We start from the raw sequence: 18,378 nt of genomic DNA on the forward strand, positions 1-18,378 counted from the left end.
GTGTTATGTGTTGCTGATGTCCCTTATATTTTCGTTTGTTGTATAGACATTTATCAAAAATAAAAGTAGAAATGTTATTAGTCAGTAACTAATAAAAATTGTGAAGTATCAGTACGATAAAGCATTACATAAAATTAAATTGCTTGGTTTATATAACATCAGCAGATACCTGTCTTGCTAGTCATTATCTCTAAAGTCCTGTTTTCTTTTCTTTTTTTTTAATATTAGTCGAGCTGTATTGCTGGCAACTATTTAATTTTTATTGCATTTACATCTTTTTATATATGCTATATAGCCATCTGCTAACGCCATCTAGCGATCTTAATCTCAAGCAATGTGTCAAAACCCAATGGCTGGCATCCCCAATTTTGCCACAGTACAAATGGCTCTGAGCACTATGGGACTCAACTTCTGAGGTCATTAGTCCCCTACAACTTAGAATTAGTTAAACCTAACTAACCTAAGGACATCACAAACATCCATGCCCGAGGCAGGATTCGAACCTGCGACCGTAGCGGTCTTGCGGTTCCAGACTGCAGCGCCTTTAACCGCACGGCCACTTCGGGCGGCTGCCACAGTACAGGCCATGCATTTGTGTAAGATGTATATGTCGAATGTTGGGTTTCTTGAACGTTGTAATGGACATCAGCCGCCATACCATTCACATGTAGCACGTCATAGCAACATACGTATGATGACCTCTGTTAGCCTACTAGGGTGGCCGAGCGGTTCTAGGCGCTACAGTCTGGAACCACGCGACCGCTATGGTGGCAGGTTCGAAACGTGCCTCGGGCATGGATGTGTGTGCTGTCCTTAGGTTAGTTAGGTTTAAGTAGTTCTAAGTTCTAGGGGACTGATGGCCTCAGAAGCAAAGTCCCGTAGTGGTGGTGGTGGTTAGTGTTTAACGTCCCGTCGACAACGAGGTCATTAGAGACGGAGCGCAAGCTCGGGTTAGGGAAGGATTGGGAAGGAAGTCGGCCGTGCCCTTTCAGAGGAACCATCCCGGCATTTGCCTGGAGTGATTTAGGGAAATCACAGTCCCGTAGTGCTCAGAGCCATGACATCTGTTACGAAATGATGTAAATACTGATTGTCAGTTACTAAGCTGTAACCTCTTAACGGCTTTGGTAAGACGATATATTTTACATTTAGTCATTTTATTTGATAGTTCCTTATTCAAATACTGTTTTACTGTCAATGCCTCTTCTTTATATTACTGTAAATTTTCAGTTTTATGAGCATCGTTCAATTACACTGGCCATTTACGGTGAGTAACTGTTTTTAGTTACATCGTATATGAGTGTTGTCGTTTTAAGGAAGATTTTATCGCTGTATGAACCCGTAATGGCACCAACACTACTCATGAATGTTTTATAGTATGGATTGTGTAAGTAATAAAAGGTATACAGTATACTATTGAACCCCCTACAATACTGTATGCATTTCTCTAAGTTGTATGTTGATAACACGAGGAGAAATCTGTTTTTTTATCTTAGATCTGAAAATGGCTAGACTGTTAGCCAGAAATAGTAATCAGTCCAAATAAAGAAGATTTCATTTGCGATCTTGACTTCGTGAGTTTTCAATCCCTAATGTAAATAAAGAGATCCAGGTAGACAGGTTTTAGCGCACAGCGCCGCGAGGTGTCGGTGTTACCTGAGCAGACAGCAGGCCTGCACGCTGAAGACGAGCAGCGCGTAGGGCAGGTGCGGCATGGAGAAGAGCGGCCGGATCTGCCTCCAGCCGGCGCGCGCGCCCTCCAGCACACTCTTGGGGCTGGAGGCGGCGCTGGACAGCGACGTCTTGCGCTGCGCTATCTCGTCCACCAGCCGGCGCACCTGCCGACCCACACATAAGCAGAGCTCTGGCTTAGTGGAAAGTCACTGTAAGAACACCATTACCACATACATTAAAAGACGCAACTTAACTTCTTAGTCACGATTGTAGTACATTAGTACGTAAAAATGGCCAAGTGAAGCTGTTCTGAATGTGCAGATATTCAGCAGTTTTTGAGTTATCAGGTGCACCTACTAACTACACTTGAGGTTTCTAGCGTTCGTGCATTTTGAAACTTTCTACATATTCCCGACATACTGAGGGTGTACGACACATCTAATTTGGGTAAGCATTCTTGACGACACTGCACCACGGGATGACCTGATGATGGCACTTGCTGCTGAAACCAGTAGTCTGTAGAGAGAATAAAAATGCGATTGTATGTATACTAAAGTAAATTGTTTTTCTGGAACTTTCTAACAGATGAAAGCTGTTTCCGATACAGGGGGCTCATAAGCGCATCCTCATCTCTGTGGGGATTGCTCTTACTGACTGAGTTATCGAGACTCGCGGCCTACCTTCACAGTTTGATTTCTGTCTATCCTTTCTCCTACTTTCAAAGCTTCGTAGAAGCTCCTATGCACTCTTCGCGCCTTTGTCCCACTTCAACGGGGGTCGTATGTTAGTATGGATTTGGCGATGTTAGTGTCGGAGGGTGGCCGGATTCCCTTCCTGTCGCCACCCTGTATACCCCAGGACGGAATTAGTGTACCCCGGCTGTTTGCGTCCAGTGTAAGCCATAAAATAGTGCGAACGTCTTTCAATGTCTGCGAGTCGTGTAACTGAGGCGGGACATGGGGACCAGCCTGGTATTCACCTAGTGAGATGTGGAAAACCACATCCGGCTAGCCAGCACTCCGGCCCGCATCGTTAATCCGCAGGGCGGATTCAATCTGGGGCCGGCGTGCCTACCAGAGTCCAGGAAGCAGAACGTTAGCACCCTTGGCTAAACTGGTGTGTTGAAGCCTCCATTCCCTCCGAATGACTAGGCAAATGTAGACGAGATGTGGCTCAAATTTAATGATATAGTAGCAACAGCAATTGAGAGATTCATACCTCATAAATTGGTAAGAGATGGAACTGATCCCCCATGGTACACAAAACAGGTCCGAACGCTGTTGCAGAGGCAACGGAAAAAGCATGCGAAGTTCAGAAGAACGCGAAATCCCGAAGATTGGCTAAAATTTACAGAGGCGCGAAATTTGGCACGGACTTCAATGCGAGATGCCTTTAATAGGTTCCACAACGAAACGTTGTCTCGAAATTTGGTAGAAAATCCGAAGAAATTCTGGTCGTATGTGAAGTACACAAGCGGCAAGACGCAGTCAATACCTTCGCTGCGCAGTGCCGATGGTACTGTTACCGACGACTGTGCCGCTAAAGCGAAGTTATTGAGCGCAGTTTTCCGAAATTCCTTCACCAGGGAAGACGAATGGAATATTCCAGAATTTGAAACACGAACAGCTGCTAGCATGAGTTTCTTAGAAGTAGATACCTTATGGGTTGCGAAGCAACTCAAATCGCTTGATACGGGCAAGTCTTCAGATCCAGATTGTATACCGATTAGGTTCCTTTCAGATTACGCTGATACAATAGCTCCCTACTTAGCAATCATATACAACCGCTCGCTCACTGATAGATCTGTACCTACAGATTGGAAAATTGCGCAGGTCGCACCAGTGTTTAAGAAGGGTAGTAGGAGTAATCCAAACCTATATCGTTGACGTCGATTTGCAGCAGGGCTTTGGAGCATATACTATATTCTAACATTATGAATCACCTCGAAGGGAACGATCTATTGATACGTAATCAGCATGGTTTCAGAAAACATCGTTCTTGTGCAACGCAGCTAGCTCTTTATTCGCACGAAGTAATGGCCGCTATTGACAGGGGATCTCAATTTGATTCCGTATTTCTAGATTTCCGGAAAGCTTTTGACACCGTTCCTCACAAGCGACTTCTAATCAAGCTGCGGGCCTATGGGGTATCGTCTCAGTTGTGATACTGGATTCGTGATTTCCTGTCAGGAAGGCCGCAGTTCTTAGTAATAGACGGCAAATCATCGAGTAAAACTGAAGTGATATCAGGTGTTCCCCAGGGAAGCGTCATGGGACCTCTGCTGTTCCTGATCTATATAAATGACCTGGATGACAATCTGAGCAGTTCTCTTAGGTTGTTCGCAGATGATGCTGTAATTTACCGTCTAGTAAGGTCATCCGAAGACCAGTATCAGTTGCAAAGTGATTTAGAAAAGATTGCTATATGGTGTGGCAGGTGGCAGTTGACGCTAAATAACTAAAAGTGTGAGGTGATCCACATAAGTTCCAAAAGAAATCCGTTGGAATTCGATTACTCGATAAATAGCACAATTCTCAAAGCTGTCAATTCAACTAAGTACCTGGGTGTTAAAATTACGAACAACTTCAGTTGGAAAGACCACATAGATAATATTGTGGGGAAGGCGAGCCAAAGGTTGCGTTTCATTGGCAGGACACTTAGAAAATGCAACAAGTCCACTAAAGAGACAGCTTACACTACACTCGTTCGTCGTCTGTTAGAATATTGCTGCGTGGCGTGAGATCCTTACCAGGTGGGATTGACGGAGGACATCGAAAGGGTGCAAAAAAGGGCAGCTCGTTTCGTATTATCACGTAATAGGGGAGAGAGTGTGGTAGATATGATACGCGAGTTGGGATGGAAGTCATTAAAGCAAAGACGTTTTTCGTCACGGCGAGATCTATTTACGAAATTTCAGTCACTAACTTTCTCTTCCGAATGCGAAAATATTTTGTTGAGCCCAACCTACATAGGTAGGAATGATCATCAAAATAAAATAAGAGAAATCAGAGCTCGAACAGAAAGGTTTAGGTGTTCGTCTTTCCCGCGCGCTATTCGGGAGTGGAATGGTAGATAGATAGTATGGTTGTGGTTCAATGAACCCTCTGCCAAGCACTTAAATGTGAATTGCAGAGTAATCATGTAGATGTCACTGAGAAATGGTATAGCCACAACCTGCCGCTGTATCCAGAAATAATCTTTCACTCTAAAGAGCATTTTGCGCATTTGGATTCTAAACACACGTTTTGTAAGTTTCCATCTCCACTGAGCTCTATATTTAATATATAGCAATCATTGTTTCCTATTATCCACTTAAATGGCGCTTTACTGGAATACTATTTCTGAAATAACTCCCTGTCAGTCTCTTCACTTACACTGCAAAATATTAAGTGGAATATTAATAACTATAAGGGGCAGTCAAATGAATTCGAGACAGATGGAAAAAAAGTAGGTAAACTCTTGATTATTTCAAAAGCGATCGCCATAACTGCTCGTACATTTATACCACCCTGAGACAAGACGGTCAATGTCTTCACGGAAACATGTATGCGGTTGCTTGCGGAACAATGATTGTACGCAGGCGTGCACTTCTTCGTTCAAAGCAAATCGACGACCGCTAGTGTCTTTCTTCAAGGCTCCAAAGATATGGAAGTCGCATAGGGAGAGATCGGAACGGTGTGGAAGATGTCTAAAGGTTTCCCAGCGAAGCTTTTGCTGTGTAGTCGAAACAATCTTGGCAATATGTGGCCGGGCATTGCCCTGCAATCTAATGAATATTGTCAAGGTTGTTCCGACTATCTTGCAGAAGTTTCTCTGGGAAGTCCTTACATATCCTCCAAACAGTCCCGATCTCTCCTCAAGCGCTTTCCAGTCGTCGCCGTCGATTTCGTTCGGGCGAAGAGATGCCCGCCGCCCACATATTGCCAAGATTGTTTCGACTACACAGCAAAAGCTTCGCTGGGAAACCCTTATACATCTTCCACACCGTTCCGATCTCTCCCTATGCGACTTCCATATCTTTGGAGCCTTGAAGAAAGATACTCGCGGTCGTCGATTTGCTTTGAACGAAGAAGGTGATTCCTAGCCAACCGCAAACATTTTATCGTCTTCTTAAGTCATCAGATGATCAAAACAAGTTGCTAAACGATTTAGGCAAGATATCTGCATGATGTGAAAAATGGAAATTCACAGTAAATAGTGAAAGACGTGAAGTCATCCACGTGAGTACTAAAAGATATCCACTAAATTTCGGTTACGGGATAAAACACACAGATACAAAGGCTATGAATTCCACTAAATATTTAGGGTTTCAGAATTACAATAATTTCAGTTGGAACGATGGCATAGATAATGCTGTGGGAAGAACAAACCAAAAACTGCGGTTTACATCACTTAGAAAACCCAGCAGGCCTACTAAAGAGACTGATTACATTGCGTTTGTCCGCCATTTTCTGGAGTATTGATGTGCGGTGTTGGATCTGCTTCAGATAGGATTGACGGAGGACATCGAAAAAGTCCAAAAAGGGGCATCACGTTTTGTACCGTCGCGAAATAGGGGGGAGAGCGTAACGGATATGATACGAGAGTTGGGATGACAATCATTAAAACAAAGGCGTTTCTTGTTGCGGCAGGATCTTCTCATAAAATTTCAACCATCAACTCTGTACTCACAGTGTTAAAATATTCTGTTGACGCTCACCTAATTATGGAGGGGTTATTATCATAAAAAATAAGAGAAATCAGAGCTCAAAAGAAACAAATTAGGTGTTTGTTTTTCTTGCGCGCTGTTCGAGAGGGGAACGGTAAAGAAATATCTTGGAGATGATCCCGTGAATCCTCTGTCACATAATAAATTTCAGAACAATCAAGCAGATGTAGATGTAGATGAAGCCAGTGGGATAAACCGATTAACAGTTATAGCGATTACTTTTGAAATTATGAAGAATTTGCTTACTTTCTTCCGACTGTCTTGTTTTTATATGACTGCCCCTTGTACCTCCAGGGGTTCAGAAGACAACTCCTTGATATTACAAATCAAAGAAAGCAAAAATATAACTGTGAATGCCGCATCTTAGCAAGTTTCTAACTCAAATTATATGTGCTCGATAAGGACACCACATGTAACGCGGCAACCACCAAAATGTGCGTGTAATTGATTGAAGTCACTAACAGGAATTGCCCGCGGCGGCGCAACAGAAAGCTCGCTTTGGAAAGCTATTCAGTGGGTTACCTATCTGCAGGCGCGAACTAATTCTATGCGACAATAAGTGTTCTGACCTGCCTGCCCCCTAGTACAACTACTGCATGGCGAAATTGGAGAGCTCTGTGCTTTGTTGTGGTTGTTGTTGTTGTTGCGGTCTTCATTCCAGAGACTGATCTTATGCAGCTCTCCATGCTTCTCTATCCTGTACAAGCTTCTCATCTCCAAGTACCTACTGCAAGCTACATCCTTCTGAATCTGCTTGGTGTATTCATCTCTTGCTCTCCCGCTACGATTTTTACCCTCCACGCAGCCCTCCAGTACTAAATTGGTGGTCCGTTGATGCCTCAAAATATGTCCAAGCAAACGATCCCTGCTTCTAGTCAAGTTTTGTCACAAATTCCTCTTCTCCCCAATTCTGTTCAGTATCTCCTCAGTAGCTACGTGATCTACGCACTGTTGTTGTTGTGGTCTTCAGTCATGAGACTGGTTTGATGCAGCTCTCCATGCTACTCTATCCTGTGCAAGCTCCTACATCTCCCAGTACCTACTGCAACCTACATCCTTCTCAATCTGCTTAGTGTATTCTTCTCTTCGTCCCCCTCTAAGATTTTTACCCTCCACACTGCCCTCCAATGCTAAATTTGTGATCCCTTGATGCCTCAGGACATGTCCTACCAACCGATCCCCTCTTCTAGTCAAGTAGTGCCACAAACTTCTCCCCAATCCTATTCAATACCTCCTCATTAGTTACGTGATCTACCCACCTAATCTTCAACATTCTTCTGTAGCACCACATTTCGAAAGCTTCTATTCTCTTCTTGTCCAAACTATTTATTGTCCATGCTTCACTTCCATACATGGCTACACTCCATACAAATACTTTCAGAAACGACTTCCTGATACTTAAATCTATACTCGATGTTAACAAATTTCTCTTCTTCAGAAACGCTTTCCTTGCCATTGCCAGTCTACATGTTATATCCTCTCTACTTCGACCATCATCAGTTATTTTGCTCCCCAAATAGCAAAACTCCTTTACTACTTTAAGTGTCTCCTTTCCTAATCTAATTCCCTCAGCATCACCCGACTTAAATCGACTACATTCCATTATCCTCGTTTTGCTTTTGCTGATGTTAATCTTATATCCTCCTTTCAAGACAATGTCCATTCCGTTCAACTGCTCTTCCAAGTCCTTTGCTGTCTCTGACAGAATTACAATGTCATCGGCGAACCTCAAAGTTTTTATTTCTTCTCCCTGGATTTTAATACCTACTCCAAATTTTTCTTTTGTTTCCTTTACTGCTTGCTCAATATACAGATTGAATATCATCGAGGAGAGGCTATAACTCTGTCTCACTCCCTTCCCAACCACTGCTTCCCTTTCATGCCCCTCGACTCTTATAACTGCCATCTGGTTTCTGTACAAATTGTAAATAGCCTTTCGCTCCCTGTATTTTACCCCTGCCACCTTTAGAATTTGAAAGAGAGTATTCCAGTCAACGTTGTCAAAAGCTTTCTCTAAGTCTACAAATACTAGAAACGTAGGTTTGCCTTTCCTTAATCTTCCTTCTAAGATAAGTCGTAAAGTCAGTATTGCCTCACGTGTTACAAAATTTCTACGGAATCCAAACTGATCTTCCCGAAAGGTCGGCTTCTACCAGTTTTTCCATTCGTCTGTAAATAATTCGCGTTAGTATTTTGCATCTGTGACTCATTAAACTGATAGTTCGGTAATTTTCACATCTGCTTTCTTTGGGATTGGAATTATTATATTCTTCTTGAAGTCTGAGGGTATTTCGCCTGTCTCGTACATCTTGCTCACCACATGGTAGAGGTTTGTCAGGACTGGCTCTCCCAAGGCCGTCAGTAGTTCTAATGGAATTTTGTCTACTCCAGGGGCCTTGTTTCCACTCAGGTCTTTCAGTGCTCTGTCAAACTCTTCACGCAGTATCGTATCTCCCATTTCATCTTCATCTACATCCTCTTCCATTTCCATAATATTGTCCTCAAGTACATCGCCCTTGTATAGACTCTCTATATACTCCTTCCACCTTTCTGCTTTCCATTCTTTGCTTAGAACTGGGTTTCCATCTGAGCTCTTGATGTTCATACAAGTGGCTCTCTTTTCTCCAAAGGTCTCTTTAATTTTCCTGTAGGCAGTATCTATCTTACCCCTAGTGAGATAAGCCTCTACATCCTTACATTTTCCCTCTGGCCGTGCCTGCTTAGCTATTTTGCACTTCCTGTCGATCTCATTTTTGAGATGTTTGTATTCCTTTTTGCCTGCTTCATTTACTGCATTTTTATATTTTCTCCTTTCATCAATTAAATTCAATATTTCTTCTGTTACCCAAGGATTTCTACTAGCCCTCGTCTTTTTACCTACTTGATCCTCTGCTGCCTTCACTACTTCATCCCTCAGAGCTACCCATTCGTTTTCTACTGTATTTCTTTCCCCCATTCCTGTCAATTGTTCCCTTATGCACTCCCTGGTTCTTTCAGTTTATCCAGGTCCCATCTCCTTAAATTCCCACCTTTTTGCAGTTTCTTCAGTTTTAATCGACAGTTCATAACCAATAGATTGTGGTCAGAGTTCACATCTGCCCCTGGAAATGTCCTACAATTTAAAACCTGGTTCCTAAATATCTGTCTTACCATTAGATAATCTATCTGATACCTTGTAGTATCTCCAGGATTTTTCCATGTATACAACCTTCTTTTATGATTCTTGAACCAAGTGTTAGCTGTGATTAAGTTATGCTCTGTACAAAATTCTACAAGACGGCTTCCTCTTTCATTTCTTAGCCCCAATCCATATTCACCTACTATGTTTCCTTCTCTCCCTTTTCCAAATGTCGAATTCCAGTCACCCATGACTATTAAATTTTCGTCTCCCTTCACTAACTGAATAATTTCTTTTATCTCATCATACATTTCTTCAATTTCTTCGTCATCTGCAGAGGTAGTTGGCATATAAACTTGTACTACTGTAGCAGGCATGGGCTTCGTGTCTATCTTGGCCACTATAATAATATGTTCACTACGCTGTTTGTAGTAGCTTACCAGCACTCCTATTTTTTTGTTCATTATTAAACCTACTCCTGCATTACCCCTATTTGATTTTGTATTTATAATCCTGTATTCGCCTGACCAGAAGTCTTGTTCCTCCTGCCACCGAACTTCACTAATTCCCACTATATCTAACTTTAACCTATCCATTTCCACATTAAGTGTCTCATTTCCTAATCTAATTCCCTCAGTATCACCTGATCGACTATATTGCATTATCCTCGTTTTGCTTTTATATCTTCCTTTCAAGACACTGTCCATTCCGTTCATGCTTTGCTATGTATCATTTTTCTGCATGTCTCCTAGTTTTCGCATATTGGTCCTCTGAAACGCCAGAGGTACTTATTAACACCGAGCGAGGTAGTGCAGTTGTTAGCACACTCGACTCGCATTCGGGAGAACGACGGTTCAATACCGTGTCCGGCCATCCTGATTTAGGTTTTCCGTGATTTCCTAAATCGCTCCAGGCAAATGCCGGGATGGTTCCTTTGAAAGGCCACGGCCGACTTCCTTCCCTGTCCTTCCCTAATCCGATGAGACCTTTCTGTCTGGTCTCTTCCCTCCAAACAGCCCATCCTGATCCTCAGTATCCGCACTCAGACTTATTAGCAACACTGTATTATTTCCTCTCATCACGTTTCCCTGTTTTACTCCTCATGGTAGTCACCTATTCTATATTGACTGCTGCTCCACTAAACGCCAATGCCCTAACTTGGATTTTACATTGCAGTCTAGCTACTCTCTGACTTAAAGATACACGCGCTCTCGGAAATCCTCACATCGTTCACGCTACAATGGCCAACGGCAGTCTACCAGACTTCACCTCGGTATATACAGTGCGCTTACAGATCGCAGCGTTGGAAAGTGTCACAGATTGATGCAATTGCAGCACAAGCCTCACCGGGAAAGTGTCCGCACTGTTGCCGGTGTTGAGTGCGTATATCTTGCGCATGACGGCGAGCGCCTCCTCGTTGCGGCCGTGCGCCATGAGGAACTTGGGCGTCTCGGGGAAGAAGGAGATGAGCAGGCCGCCGGCGAGCGAGGGGACGGTGCACATCATGACGAACACGTTCCACGGCCGCAGCGTCAGCACGCCCGTCTCGTACTCCCACGTCTGCGTCAGCAGCGCCAGCCCTATCGCTGCGGAAGACAAAGGCAGGCCACTCAGCCGGACGTCACGAGTGTCACCAGCTGCAACTTTCAGTAGAGTGCTCACATTCGACCACCTCTGCATATCTTACGCATCTCACAGACGTGACACCTACCATCCAACCGTTTTCGTCCCCGATTACTAGTCATCGTAGTCTGCCTCATTTCTCCCAAATTCACACCCACACACTCTCGCTATCCTATCCCAACAAAACTTTAACCACTTACCTCTATCACGCCACGAAATCTACCCAGAGACTTACCCACCTTCCCTCCTTGAACAGAATACTCTTCTTATTCTCCATGTTGTTACTTCCCTCTCCACTCTTTCCTTCTTTCCTTTCCAAAGGCTTGGTTCGGGAACTTCCTCCCTGTCTTTTCCATCCCACATAACTAACAAAACACCCTTCCAACAAAAACGTTCTCATCCATATTTTTTGCAACGTAGTGCAGTTTATGGTTCCATTTGTTTATACAGACTACCGACACTGTTTTTAATCTTAAAATATTCAGTATACAACTTTCTACTTAGTAATTAAAAGAAAATGTATAAAATCAATGATCGATATTTTAAAATACCACAGCTGTATTTATATTCAATATATACAATCATTTTTAAAATTTTAAGAACTTATGTGCGTTTGTTTTGAAAATTCTGCAGACTGAAGAGCGGCGATGTACCGCAGCCAGAACGTCATTGCGGGCTAGGGACTGGTATAAAAACAAAGGACTTGTGACACTGGACCGTATTATTTCGTTCGATACTTATTCAGGTATGGCCTTATTTGCACTCCAAAAATTGGGTAATCTGCTTTCGACACAGCAGTTTTTATCACTAATTATCATGCTGCTTTGCACACCTAAGTGAAATAACAACTGCAGTAGTAAGAAAGAAATTCATTTACTGCTATTTTCCACTTACTTCTCTTGGGATTGTGTATATCACGACAAGAGGAAGGCCACTTATTCCTTGTAGCCCAGAAGCTGTACCCTGAAATTCAGCTCGGACGCGCAGGCTGAGAGCAATGATTTTGTGTGCATATCTGTGTGTGTGTTTGTATGTGTGCTTCTTTTTGTGTGAGTGGAGATTGTAGCGGTGGTGCAAGGGGGTTGCAGGGAAATGTGATGGAAAGACAGAAACAGATGTGAGACTGTCCTCCGCAGCGTACTGCCACGATGGTTGGGTATACGAACAAATAAAATACACAAGAAAATAATAAAACACTCGCAGCAGAATAGCATTGTGTTCGTCAGGGCATGCACAACGGGTTGAGGAATAAAGCGAGAACGTGTGAATGAAGAAATATCTGCGGAGTTCTAACGAATGTGATGGGAATGTTTGAATAAATGTAGTGATATACTAGATCTTTTTTACTCTCGGTTAGGAACTTCTAGATTTCCAACACGCTAGCGCCGATCGGCGGAAGTAGTCGTGAAACGCTCGCACAACCTATCTGCGATGAAACTGTGAACAAGAGCAATGTAATTGTGAGCGCGAAGCAGCTGAAACCCAATGAACAATATTAGTGCACACTTTCTTCAGTTTAAGTGTAAAAAGATAATTTTTAAGTTCGACAGTCTTCGGTGCACGTTACATTTGAAATATCGTGTCAAAAGAATACGACTGGAATTCAGGCTGCGGAAATGATTTATCGCTGGTGTTAAAGGGTGCACACAAGAAGATCGCTTCAGAAATGAAAATATTAGAGATGAATTACAGGCTGAAACAGAGCAAAGGAAAAAAGATCTACCGAGCAAGGTCGCGCAGGGGTTAGCACAATGGGCTCGTATTCGGGACGACGACGGGTCAAACCTGCATCGGGCCATTCTGATTTAAGTTTTCCGTGATTTCTATAAATCGCTGCAGGCAAATGCAGAGCTGGTTCCTTTGAAATGGCACGGCCGACTTCCTTCCTCTTCCTTCCCTTATCCGATGGGACCGATGGCCTTGCTGTTTGGTCCCCTTCCTCAAATCAACCATCCAACCAAAAAAGATTCAAATAGAAACAGGTGGTAGGAACATGTGGACTAAATGCATTATAGACTTCGAAAATAAGTTCTTGACCATAAACCTAGAGGGACAGGACAGAGGGGAACACGACGGAAGGGATGGCTGGATCTTGTTTACCGGAACAGGCGAAACCATTTCATGAAGGAAGGGGAATACTGCCGTGTAAAAAAAGGCTCTCTTCCCTGTATGACCGTTCCTGATTGCCTGCATCCGTCTGAATAACCTTGCTTGGTCAATGTTCCAAGGCTTAGTCAGTGCCTGAAGTAAGAATCGAGTACGATGCCTCCTAGGATACAGACAATGAAATCTCTCTTAGGGCTCCACTTGTTGCACAAATTGGTAGGCTGTTTAAGTGTACGGCCATGAAGTTATTCGAAGTTCTCAGTTTGCTAATAACTGGGTAGTACAGATTCCGGGTACAGTGCCCACATAGGTCAATGCACGAAGCAGTTTTCTGTTTAGAAGGACTTACGGAGCGAGGCGACCTTGGTGGTCTAGCCTGTAGAGCACTATGCTAGGGTGACTAGACATCCCGATAAAACCGGAAATGTTCTCCTTTTTACCTGTTTGTCCGCAGTCCGGGCAGATTTTTACATTGTCCACCTTTTAACAAAGATGATCGTATTACAATTATATTTGCAATTATTCCCGTTCTATTGCTCTTTTCTTAAATGCCTTATCTACAGATTGTGGCAGGATCGTCGATTTTATCGATTTTTCACTACTGATCATAAATTGATGAATAAGCGTGTGCAAATGTAGATTGTTTACAATTTCCGTTCCATATTTTCAGTTCCAGATGAAGATTGTCTTGGCTTGGCGTTGTAGGTTTCATGTCATGTACTTAGCACTGTTTATTGGTATTTTTTCTGTTGATGTGGATAGTGGCTTTGAGCAAGAAGTAAAACTTTTTACATGAACCCGCGTTGCTGTATCAGTCGTGCCATAAATATTTAAAGGATGGCTCTGTATATTTGACGACTGCCGGCCGGTGTGGCTGAAAGTTTCTAGGCGCTTCAGTCTGGAACCGTGCGACCGCTAGAGTCGCAGGTTCGAATCCTGCCTCGAGCGTGGATGTGTGTGATGCCCTTAGGTTAGTTAGGTTTAAGTAGTTCTAAGTTCTAGGGGACTGATGACCTCAGATGTTAAGTCCCATAGTGCTCAGAGCCATTTGAACCATTTCGTTTGACGACTTTTCCTGTTTCATATGGATGTCTTTTAAAAAAGATGTTAACTACAGTGATGTTGGAAAAAGCCTTTTGTGTTTGCAAGATAAATGTAAAACTTTTGATATGGCAGGTGTACAATGTTTTGACTAGTTCTGTAATTCTAGGCAATTTATGAATCAGAACAGTAATTATCGTGAATCTAGTGGTTTCTCTTGTAGTAAAAAATGGGCCAAGTATTTTTGTGAAAGTAAGGTTGTTGATTGTCATTCAGAATTGTTAAAACTTGCAGAAGACTTTTTCTATCTATCAGGGCACAATGCGAATGCAGAAAGAGTATTTTCGCTCATTAATACACAGTGGACTGATGACAGGAATAGGATGAACCCTGAATCTGTCCATGACAATTTAAAAGAATTTGCCTGTCTGTCTTTTTACATCTATCTGCTAAGCAATTTCACATTTCTACAGAAAATTTTATCTTCAGAGAAGTACCAATAAAAATTAAGGAATTTATGCTATGTCTATTAATTAATTCATTTATTAAATTTGAACTTTTCTTTCCGCGTATCCTCTGTTTTCTTTGTCCTTCTTTCAGAAGCTGTCGGTCCTCTTTTCTATACGTCTGCATCTGGACATCCTACTCTGCACTCCTGGATGCCTCGAATTCAATTCCGGATAGGGGCAGCGATTTTCGCTTGTTCCAGTCCTTCCAGAACGGCCCCTGGTCCAATCGTACTGTAGTCCGAAGAGTACTGCGTATCTTCCAAGAGGTAAAAGGCGGTCGGGGTGATGGGCCCGCCACCCTCCCCTTCCCAGTGCCGCGGCGCGGGAAAGCTGTATTCTACCCACAGTCAGGACAGTAGCCTGGTCGCTGATTTTTTTTTCACGTTTTACCGAGGCAAATACCGAAATTATAAGCCGCTAGACTCGCCATCCAGATTTTGTATTTTCGCGGTTTTCCTCAACAGATCATGACTGGTGCCGCAATGCTCTCTTTGAAAAAAACAACACATCCGATTGGCTTTCCGATCCTTCGCAATTCACTTTGTCCTCGACCACACATTAAGCGTAATATTCCTTCCTTTTAAGTGGGTCTTTATTAATGCTTGGTCAGCATACTTTCCGAGCAACAAATAATGTTAGGGAGGTTGTATGTCATCGACTGATGGCGTTACGACAGACCTCGAACATAGCAGCTGTGTGAGTATGATGGAAGTTCGCCGAAGGCAGAACAGGACAACTTCGGATATTCTGGCGTGTGCTCTACTCCCAACATGGCAGATTAGCCAATTGGTGGGACATTATCCTATTGTCTACTCATCTGTTGATGAGAAGCTCTCGGCTTTCCAGCTGGGTGGTAGTATTATAAAACCGCGACGTTCCAACCAGTGGCATACACGTTCTTCTGCCGAATTGCCGAAATTTTCTCTCTCTCACCTTTTACTTTCCCCTCCTTGGGGAAGTGTATAGAGGAGTTTGTAGCCTGTTGGCTTTTACTCCACAATGTGTGTTGTGAGCGTGTGATTGTCTTTGACTGTTTTGGCTGTCTGTGTGTTGTGTTGGTGTTCTGGTGGTGCCTAGTACTTGCCTGATGTTGGCGAGATGTTGGGTATTTTAAGGATTAAGGATTGGTCTTAGAATTTGGACATTTTTGGGATGTTTCTCTTCGACTTAGTCGTCGAAGATCGTCATGGGGAGTTTGTGCTTGTCGCGGGACATGTCATACCGACCTAAGGAGTGGATGAGGTTATTTCCAGATCTGGAAGAGCTCTCATAGAAAGCTCTTGCCAGATCTTGGAATCTTTCTTTGAGGAGAGGGATTTCGGCAGCGGCGTGCAGATCGTCGATGGGGATTCGTATGGGTAGGTGCAGTGCCCTCCTGAGGGTGCGGTTCTGCAGCCTCTGGAGTTTGTCCAGGTGCTGCTTTGCCGCGTATCCCCAGACAGGGCACTCATACTCCAGTACTGGCCGTATGAGGGCCTGATAGACGTTTAGTCCTACAGAGCAGGGAAGGGAGCTGGTTGTGTTGAGGACTGGGTATACGATGGACATTCTGGCGCAGACTTTTCTGTGGATCTCGTCTATATGGGGTTTCCACGTTAGTCTCGAGTCCAAGGTTACGCTGAGGTACTTGGCGGGTCTGCGCCAGGGGAGTCGAGGTCCATGTAGGTGCAGTTGAAGGGGGAGGGTGGGGCCTTGAGGGGGTCCAGGTCTCCCGAGTCTCCGGGTGATCAGCATAGCCTGTGTCTTCCAGGATTGATGGTGGTGCGCCAGCGACGGGCCCAGGTTTCTGTGTTATCTAAAACCCTCTGTAACCCGTGAGTGACCAGGTCCTTATTCGCATTACGAGTGTAAAAGGTGGTGTCGTCAGCGTACTGTGCGGTGTGCACCGGTGGGGGGAGGGGGGGGGCGTTGGAGTGTCCAGTGTGTGCAGACAGTACTAAACGGGCCCCAGGACCGATCACTGTGGCACCCCAGCACGAATACGCCTTTTGGTTGAGGTGGCTGTTTCTACCTTGACAGAGAATGTTCTATTCCTGAGATAGCTTTGGATTAACCTGACTATGCTCCCGGGAAACCCTTGTGTGTATAACTTCTTTAGTAGCCCTTTATGCCATATTGAGTCGAAGTGCCGAGATTTTGCAGATGTCGTCCTACTTCTACCTGCTGTGTACGCCTTTCCACCTGGCTCCGGTCGGCTGGGTACACATAGGTCGGCGGGCGGGGTAGGGGGTGAAGCCGCGGTGGTGGGGACAGCGGACGTGTCGTTCGCATCTCTGTCAGAGCATTCCGACCCTGTCTCCTGAGGAAGACGGTAGCGGGCGCGCTCTCGTCGAGTTGCCGCTATCGCTGGATACCATGCCGCACTCAATTGGTATCCTTCGTCTCTGTTTACAATATACCCGTGAATCCCAATTTCGATGGACTCTTTTATGACGCTATTCCGATAGCTGGCGGCTCGGTAGAGCAACTTGTTCTTCTCGAAGTCAGATATGTGGTCTCCCTTGTTGCTGTGTTCTGCTATCGCCGATTTCTCCGTCTGTCCCAGCCGCACATGCGTGCTAAGTTCCTCTCGGCGTTTAAAAATACATCGCTGCGTTTGTCCGATACATCGTCGACGGCATTCGCATGGGGTGCTGTAAATTCCTGATACGCTGAGTTTAAATGGGTCTTTGGCAGAGCCAAGCCACTGTTTCGTCTTTACCGGTGGTCTGAAGACAGCTTTCGTGTTCTTTTTTTCCCGAAGCATCCCAGTTTTGGCCGACACGGTCTCAAATACGGAAGAAAAGCCAGTTTCTTGTCTTCTCCTTCTTGCCGAATTTCCGCGACCTGTCTAGCTTGAACGCCCTCCTAATCCGCGCTTTTCTGTACCCATTTTTGCAAAATACCTCCTTCGAGTGCTGCAGTTCGTCTGAGAGGCTTTCTTCAACACAGGTGACGTGCGCTCTGTGTACCAAGGTGAACGGTGCTGTTCGCCACTGCGCTGGATGGTGGGGTAGCTTGTTATATGCAGATACAGGTCTTTTTCACTCTTCTTCCTATACAGGGTGTTACATAAAGGTACGGCCAAACTTTCAGGAAACATTCCTCACACACAAATAAAGAAAAGATGTTATGTGGACATGTGTCCGGAAATGCTTAATTTCCATGTTAGAGCTCATTTCAGTTTCGTCAGTATGTACTGTACTTCCTCGATTCACCGCCAGTTGGCCCAATTGAAGGAAGGTAATGTTGACTTCGGTGCTTGTGCTGACATGCGACTCATTGCTCTACAGTACTAGGCTCAAGCACATCAGTACGTAGCATCAACAGGTTAGTGTTCATTACGAACGTGGTTTTGCAGTCAGTGCGATGTTTACAAATGCGGAGTTGGCAGATGCCCATTTGATGTATGGAGTAGCACTGGGCAATAGCCGTGGCGCGGTACGTTTGTATAGAGACAGATTTCCAGAACGAAGGTGTCCCGACAGGAAGACGTTCGAAGCAATTGATCGGCGTCTTAGGGAGCACGGAACATTCCAGCCTATGACTCGCGACTGGGGAAGACCTAGAACGACGACGACACCTGAAGTGGACGAGGCAATTCTTCGTGCAGTTGACGA

The 18,378-nt window shown here is 44.3% G+C and overlaps 1 protein-coding gene across 1 annotated transcript in view; it reads right to left on the reverse strand.

The window, feature by feature from the left end:
• Positions 1–18,378, reverse strand: part of LOC126188083 (synaptic vesicle glycoprotein 2A-like) — a 215,017-nt gene that overhangs the window by 74,057 nt on the left and 122,582 nt on the right. The window contains exons 6-7 of the mRNA XM_049929538.1: positions 10,848–11,086; positions 1,657–1,838 (exon numbers count right to left, since the gene is read on the reverse strand). Of these exons, the coding sequence (XP_049785495.1) occupies positions 1,657–1,838; positions 10,848–11,086 (421 nt within the window). The remainder of the gene's footprint in view (positions 1–1,656; positions 1,839–10,847; positions 11,087–18,378) is intronic.

This window comes from Schistocerca cancellata, chromosome 5 (genome assembly GCF_023864275.1).
Source record: "Schistocerca cancellata isolate TAMUIC-IGC-003103 chromosome 5, iqSchCanc2.1, whole genome shotgun sequence".
Classification (NCBI taxonomy): Eukaryota; Metazoa; Arthropoda; class Insecta; order Orthoptera; family Acrididae; genus Schistocerca; species Schistocerca cancellata.